Source organism: Papaver somniferum, unplaced genomic scaffold (genome assembly GCF_003573695.1).
Source record: "Papaver somniferum cultivar HN1 unplaced genomic scaffold, ASM357369v1 unplaced-scaffold_10, whole genome shotgun sequence".
Lineage (NCBI taxonomy): Eukaryota > Viridiplantae > Streptophyta > Magnoliopsida > Ranunculales > Papaveraceae > Papaver > Papaver somniferum.
This window is the reverse complement of record NW_020618825.1, coordinates 15,810,444-15,818,248: the sequence shown is the minus strand read 5'-3', so window position 1 is coordinate 15,818,248 and position 7,805 is coordinate 15,810,444. Positions and strand designations below refer to the sequence as shown.

At 36.6% G+C, this 7,805-nt stretch overlaps 1 protein-coding gene across 1 annotated transcript; it reads left to right on the top strand.

Moving 5' to 3' along the window:
* The first annotated feature begins 2,875 nt into the window (after positions 1-2,875).
* Positions 2,876-3,938, top strand: LOC113326443. Its single transcript, XM_026574172.1, has 2 exons — positions 2,876-2,971; positions 3,186-3,938. Exons 1-2 carry the CDS (start codon positions 2,876-2,878, stop codon positions 3,936-3,938), a joined length of 849 nt encoding a protein of 282 aa, XP_026429957.1.
* Positions 3,939-7,805: the final 3,867 nt, after the last annotated feature.

Below are 7,805 nucleotides of genomic sequence, written 5' to 3'. Positions count from 1 at the left end.
CTACACCAAATTCAGGTTTTAGCAACTCCGATTCGCTACAGAATATAGCTGTTGCGAATTTTTAGTTGCAAATTTCTGTTGCTAAATATTCGCAACAGCCTGTTGGTGTTGCGAACTTCGCAACTGTTATTCTTTCACGCATGCCAGTTATGCGTGTGGTAAAAAACACCTGCAAACAGTTTTTCAGCTTTTCAGGCGTGTCAATTTCTGATGTGCCATACACGCTTTTATCCGGAGAAAAAAATCTCTCGTTCATTACAACCACTCGTCATCTCACTCTTTGTTTCTCGCTAGGGCTGTTCATGGTCGGTTTTGGTTCGGTTTCTAGCCAAACCAAAACCGAAACCAATATTATTGGTTTCTAAAAATCTAAACCAAACCAATCCATTAACCATTGGTTCGGTTTCCAAATGGTTCCAGTTGGTTTCGGTTTGTCCCAGTGGTTTTTGGTTAACCAATAATTATGTCAAACCAAAAAAAAATACACAAATTTACAGATAAAAAAATCGTAGTTGCCGATAGTATTGGTTTACACAAATATACAGACAAAAAAAAATCAAGAATAGTTAAAGCTTACTCTAATTCTAGAGATCAAATGAAGATATATAATATATCTTAATTTAGATATTGACAAATAAAAAAGAAGGAAGACGGGAAGAAAAAAGTCGAGTAGCAGCAGCTGTAGTTGGGGGTGGAGAAGGGAGGCGGCTGAGAGAAGGAGAAAGAGAAAGAGGGAGAGTATCATAATGAAATATTAGATTTAGGGTTTCTATTTATCCTCTAAATTAATGGGTAGAATCTAATACTTTTAAATCGACGGTAGAAATTAAGTTTAAAAATTAATCGGTTCCCCAATGGTTTTTGGTTCGGTTTTCAGTTCAAACCAAAACCAAACCAATAATATCGGTTTTTCAACATTTTTTACCAAACCAATCCAAATCTAAATGGTTTGGTTCGGTTTCTTGCTTATTGGTCTGGTTCGGTCGGTTTCCAACCGTTAACCGACACCATGTTCAGCCCTATTTCTCGCCCTCTCTCTCTCTCACTCTCTCAGAAACAAATCTGAAGAAAAACTCTCCCGTCATTGAGACCCTTCCGCCGTTAAAACAAGTTAGGTATGGATGATGATTACTAGGGCTTGATAATGTTATTATTTATCTGTTATTTCTCTTGATTGATGATGTTATTTCTGTTAGGGTTTGATAGTCGGCTTTGGTAGATTGATTGTTAGGGTTTTGTGTATTTTGTTTAAATCGATTAATGGTATATTTTGGTAGTTTGATAGTTAGTGTTTGATATCTTTGGTAGCATTGCAAGTATACTCTGCTATCTTTGATGTATGTTGGTTGTATTCTAGGTTTCGTGGAACACCCTGAACATTTCTCGAGGGATTTGAGCCTATCCCAACACCTGTAGGGATCTTTTCTTTCCTTTTGAACTATTGTTTTAAGTTTTTCTAATCAATCTTCTTACTGATTCTATAATGAAATCGTTGATTGATAATATGCGATTCTTAGTGGAATTTTAACCATTTGCAGTAGGGATTTCTCTCCTAACTTTTCAATTGATGTCTACTTTGATTCAATGTTCTGTTCATGCATACTATATTGTCAAAGGCGTCGCCTAGGAGCCGCCTAGGCGCCAAAGTGGACTTACTTTTTAAGTGGGCGCCACGCATCTGAAAATAAGATACCACTTTCAAAAGAGGCGCCCCAGCGGCGCCTTTTTGGGCGCCCAGGCAAAGGCGCCAGCGTTCAGGGAGCCCAAAATGGTATCTTTTAGAGTAAATGAAAATATTTCTCAAATATTTTTCAAATCTTTTCCAAATCTTTTCATTTATGTTAGATAATTTATATTAGTTAACAATTTAAAACTCTAACCTAGTTATTTTTGTATTTATATATGAATATATGATAACTATATGAATCCAAATCAACTACTGCTCTTAGTTCTCTGTGAGTCTGTTATACCTAGTATTCTATAGACTACAAAATTAGAATATGGTTATGTCAGTAGAGAATTCTACAGCTACAAGTGATGCTGTTCGTATCAGACCTTCAAACGATCTAGGTTGGAGCTATGGGCAACCTGTTGATGGAGACAAAGAGGTTGTAAAATGTGACTTCTGTGGTCATGTGTCCAGAGGAGGTATCAAGCGATTCAAACACCATTTGGTTGGTAACTATAAAACCTTCAACATCAAGGTGGTTAGTAAGTGTAAGAATGTTTCTACTTCTGTCCAAGATGAGGTTTATGATTATATGACTGCAAAAGCTGCTGCAACCGAAGAAAAGAAGCAACAAGAGGAAAAGAACACTGACGTCAATATATATGAGGAAGATGTAGAAGAAATTGGCCGTTCGAGTGCTATGGTGAAGAAGAAAGGACCCATGGATGGATTTCTAGCTCCAATCAATGGTGGATTCACTCCAAAAGTTCCAACTACAGCCATGAATAAAAAATCTCTAGAAGTTGCTCATTCGCTCATTGCTGATTTTTTTTTATGAGAAAAACATATCATTCAACTATGCTAAATCGGAAAGCTACACAAAGATGTGCAGAGCTATAGTGCAGTAAAGTGATCCAGCAACTTTCAAGCCGCCTAGTTATCATGACTTAGGGTCAATATACTAAAGCAGAAAGGAGATGCAACAAGGAAGTGGATTGATGATTTCAAAATACATTGGGAGACATAGGGGGTTACCATCATGACTGATTGGTGGACTGATGGCAAGCGCAGAACTCTTATCAATTTACTGGTAAATTTTCCTAAAGGTATAGCAAGTGGGCAAAGAAGCATGCAATTAGAAAAGAGGTTGTGAAGTATGTCAGAAGACCAACATATTGGAATGACATGCATTATGTTTTGAAAATAATGGCTCCAATGGTAGATGTTATCAGACTGGTAGACACTGAAGAGAAACCTTCTATGGGATATATTTACAAGGCAATGGATATATGCAAGGAGAAAGTACGTACTAATTGAGCTCCAAAAACCCCTGAAGATGAAGATATGTGGCGTACCTTAAGCAGGATAATGGACAAGCGATGGCTGGATCAACTTCAACAACCATTGCATGCTGCAGCACATTATCTTAACCCACAAGTATACTGGGCTACACCTGGAAGTCCTGAACTGATTGAATCTGATCAGTCTATCAAAGAAAGTTTACTGGATTGCATAGGCAAGCTGTCAGAAGATCTTTGAAGAGGAGTCTAAGATCCTAGCTGAACTTGTACCGTGTCGCACTAGGAGAGGGCGACTAGGAAGAGCCAATGCCATAGCTAGTATCCAGTCTATTGCACCTGTTGAGTGGTGGATTACATTTGGAAGTGAGATTCCAAACTTGCAAAAGTTTGCGAAAAGAGTTCTTGGACTTACAACTTCAGCTTCCCCATGCGAAAGGAAGTGGAATGCGTTCAACAATCTTCATACGAAGAAAAGGAACCGTTTAGACCATGCAAAGTTGAATGATCTTGTGCATGTTCAATATAACAAGAGACTTAGGAAGCGTTTCGAAGAACGCGTAATGGGGTCTGAGGTAGATCCAATTGTGCTGAAGCCAATGGAAGAGTGTCAAGAATGGCTAGATCCTCATGATGCTAGAGATGACCCTGTAGAAGGAACAGATTTCACTTATGGAATACTTGAAGACGCTGAAGGAAGTGAAAATGATGAGCATCCTCCTCCTCTTACTCGTCAGCAAACATACAAACGACGTCGCACTAATACAAATGCCACCAGCCAACCAGAATCATCATCAAGGGAAACAACAACATCGGCAAAGACAACCACTCGTGCTCGTGCTCGTTCATCACAAGTTCAGTTGGATGACTCCGAGACTGATGAGGATGAAGATATTTTCCTTACCACTGATGATGAAGACTTCAATGATGGCATTAGTTCTAGGGATGAAGAGGACCTATGGGGAAACTAAGAGTGGTACAGTTAGTTTATTTATGATTTCAGAACTAGTGAACTACTGCTTATTTAGTTTAGGTGTGATAGCCTGTTAGGTACTACTGTGCTATTAGTACTAGAGTCTCAACTGCTGATTAGAAATAAGAGACTACTAAGAATTATGAGAAGTTTTTATTAATAGCTCTGATGCGGTATTCCTATAATATACATAAATACTGATGTGACTAGTATTGTTATATGCTGCGGCTTCGCCGCGCCTCGCTACGGCTCGGAATTTTACCCTCGCTACAACATAGCATGCATAACATCATTTTCATTTTTACTTTTCTTTCAAATCAACGCTCTGATTATTACGGATGGTTTCTTAACCTTGATTTGATATATTTTTATTATAAAATTCCTCCATGCTCTTTAATAATTTTGTACAAAACCAATTTAGTTTGAACTTGTGTAATTTCTGTGTTTAGGTCTCACATATTGAATTGCATGTGAAATTGAATGGATTAAATGTTTTTGTGAAGACTAAAAAGGTTCTGCAGATATCCAAGTTTTGTTTTCAATCATAAATCTAAGTCTTGAAATTAGAATATTCAAACCAGAGCCTATTACCTGTTTGTTAAAATGACCTTGTGATCTACGTACTTTAAACTGTACTGATAGCTAAAAATGATTAAAATTTCTTTCTTTGATCTTCCCTTATTTTATTCTTTCCACTATAACTCAAATTCAAGCTAGTATATTTCCTTCTTACATAACCATTTTATGTTTACAATTTATATCTGCACCACTTCACGTAATAGGTGGGATTGTTTAATTTAGCACTATCTACTTACCACTTTGAGGCACAGGTTGATTTTGGGATTGCTGCAAAACCAATTTTCTTTGGGTTTTGGGGTTACATACTTGAACTCCATTTTCACTGAATTTTTTTTATAAACTTAAAGCTATTTCATTGCATTTAAGCTTGGTTGTTGATCTAGTATCCATTTCACTTCTTTGTGTTCTTGGTTGTCTATTGGCGACATTATCTACAACTATCTTAGATCGGTGAATTTAATTATGTTTATATTTTGTACATTGTTTTAGCTGCTGCTCTTGTCTATTCAAATACATTTCCCGTAGGCATTATGTTTTTGTCGTTACGACACCTACTTGGCATACGCTCACCCCTTCGTTTTGTTTTCTCTTCACAGAGTACGAGAGGATTTTGCTGCAGTAAGCCGGGAAGAGCTTACGGCAGGCCTGTAACACTTAAAATGTTAGTATTTTGTTTAGATTATGAAATGCATATGATGGGGCTGATCTGGGTAGTTCTATAATGGTGTTAGCTTGTGTTTTGTCTTGTTACTTCTTGTACATACATGCACGGTCTGATTTTTATTTTGAGTACGAGATTGTATGTGGGACTTTCTTTGTTGTCATTTACAACTGTAATAGCAATTCCCCTTCTTTAGAATTCTGTCAAAGGTGGGACTACTGTAATTGCATTTATCGAAGATCCGGATGGTTACAAGTTTGAGCTTCTAGGGAGGGGGCCTACACCAGAGCCCCTGTGTCAAGTAATGATTCGTGAAGGTGATCTTGATTGCGCCATAAATTACTATGAGACAGTAAGGTTTGTTCGTTGAGGACATGCTACCACTTTGAAGTTATGGTTTGTACTCGAATAGATATTTTGTTACCCTTTTTTGCACTGTCTAAAAATGGTTACGTTATTCCCCCCAAATCTGCAGGCTTTTGGCATGGAGCTACTCAGGAAAAGAGATAATCCAGAGTACAAGTAACTTTAGATTCTAATGCATCTGCTTAGGAAAACAGATAATCCAGACTTTCAAAATGATTGCATGTATCGTCTTCTTTCCTGACTGATCAATACTTTCAGTGTGACCAAAAGATGTTAAATTATTATTTTTGATTGCCTTCTAGGTTCTCTAACGTGTTTAGGGTGGCATAATATTTCCTTATACATGTTCATGTTTAGATGCATTTCAGATGATAATTTAGAATAATAATATGCTAATCCTGATGATTTTGAAGCTATTAATCAAGTTGTTGCATTTGTTCATCTTCAGCTAACCTGTCGTCTTTGGTTTCTCTCCTGTTTAGGATTAATTGTTCTTTCTTTTTGTCTTTCTATAACTTAGATTTACACTTAATTCATTGATTGTGTACGTCAGGTAGGTGCTACATGGTGTTCTATTCACGTCATTGTTGGACTGGTATTCTGTTTCTATGATGGCGTTTTATCTCTGGCAAGGTATGTCAGACCCCTGCCCTTATGTTGTTTTTCATTTGAATTAATCACTTTGCAATTTGGTATCAGATCTAAAGGTATCGTATATGTTAATTACTTACATACAGTTAACTAGATGACGATCGAACTATTTTCAGGTCTATGATGTGACAGAATTCAGGGACGATCATCCCAGAGGTGATCAAGTCTTGCTAACAGCAGCTGGTAATTAGTAAGTGTATTACTCTTACAGTCTTAGTTATCCCAGCAGCAGGGAAATTAGGATACACTAGTTTAACCATTACTCTTACAGTCTTAGTTATTAGTAAGCGTATTACAGTCAACATTTATATGACATTTTTTTCTTGGCTCTCAACGTAACAAGTGGTTGATGAAGTTTTACAGCTTGATATAGCAAGGACTGAGAGCTAGATCAAAGAAACAGAAGTATTCATTTTCAACCTCTTCTCTCCAAAGTGGTCGACTCCATTCAGAGAGTGATGCTGGTACACCACTCATTTGGGTTGCTGGTCATGGACAACCTCCTGGTTATCGATGACTTACACCACTAGCAACAAAAACTGGAGTTCAGTAGGATCGTGCTTGCAGATGCGTGGACGTTGATGGATGGGCAGGTACTTCATGTATTTGTCTTTCAACTTTCATTTTTCTATTGAAGACAAAATGTTAAGAATAACTTCCTTATTGTTTGAAACATTATGTAACACATTCTATTGGTATAACATGGAGTGTATGGACATTATATTATGCAAATGAAAATCTTTGTTGTCTCATGATTCTTGTAAAGTTTTTCTAACTTTGTTATATATATATATATATATATGATTGATTGACTGAATCATAGGGTTAATGGGTAGCAGCAGGATAAAATAGAATGGGGGAATATTTGACCAGGTCAATAAAGACTTGACTTTCGTTTTTTGTTGTTGCAAATATTTAGCAACAATTGAAATATGTTGCGAAAATTTTACTGCGATTTATTGGGGTCAGTCTTCGTTGACTCAGTCAAGATTTAGCAACTATAGTAAAAATTCGCAACTGCTAGGAGGCTGTTGCTAAATTTCTGCGTCGCAATAGCTGAAAACTATTGCGACTCGAAATTCCTAATAGCTACATTTCCGTTGCGAAAATTTGAGTCACCCCCTTTCGCAACAGATGAATGCAGTTGCGACCCCGATTTGCAACAGGGAGAGCTAAAGTCCATTTTTGTTGTAGTGGGAAGATGAAACTCTTCCACCATAAGACTTGCTCTAATTTGGAGAACGAAACCATTAAACGGTTTTGTAATCCCCTTTTTAGAAGTTTTTGGCTAGGGTAGTTCTATTTCCGTTACAAACAAAATTCTCAAAACATTTTTCTTCTCAAAAATCTTCTAACAAAATTTATCAGTTCAATCTCCCTAAAACATGATTTCATAACTTAGGTTAAATATGAGTCAACAAAATTGGTACAACAATTCGATTATGCAAACATAAATTCGGTTAAATATAAGGGGCTCCAAAAAAAAAGCACCAAACATGGAATTATGTTTTAATGTGTTTTATATATACTAGTTGGTCATCCAAAATTCAACATAAATATATATTAAGTTTTATTTATAATAATTATTAATAATAATTAGTTTATATA

Excerpts from the sequence above, each read along its gene's own strand:
- LOC113326443 (XM_026574172.1), top strand. The coding sequence starts at position 2,876 with ATGGCTCCAATGGTAGATGTTATCAGACTGGTAGACACTGAAGAGAAA. Across the intron at positions 2,972-3,185 it reads TGGATATATGCAAGGAGAAA|GCAAGCTGTCAGAAGATCTT; the intron begins GTACGTACTAAT and ends TGGATTGCATAG.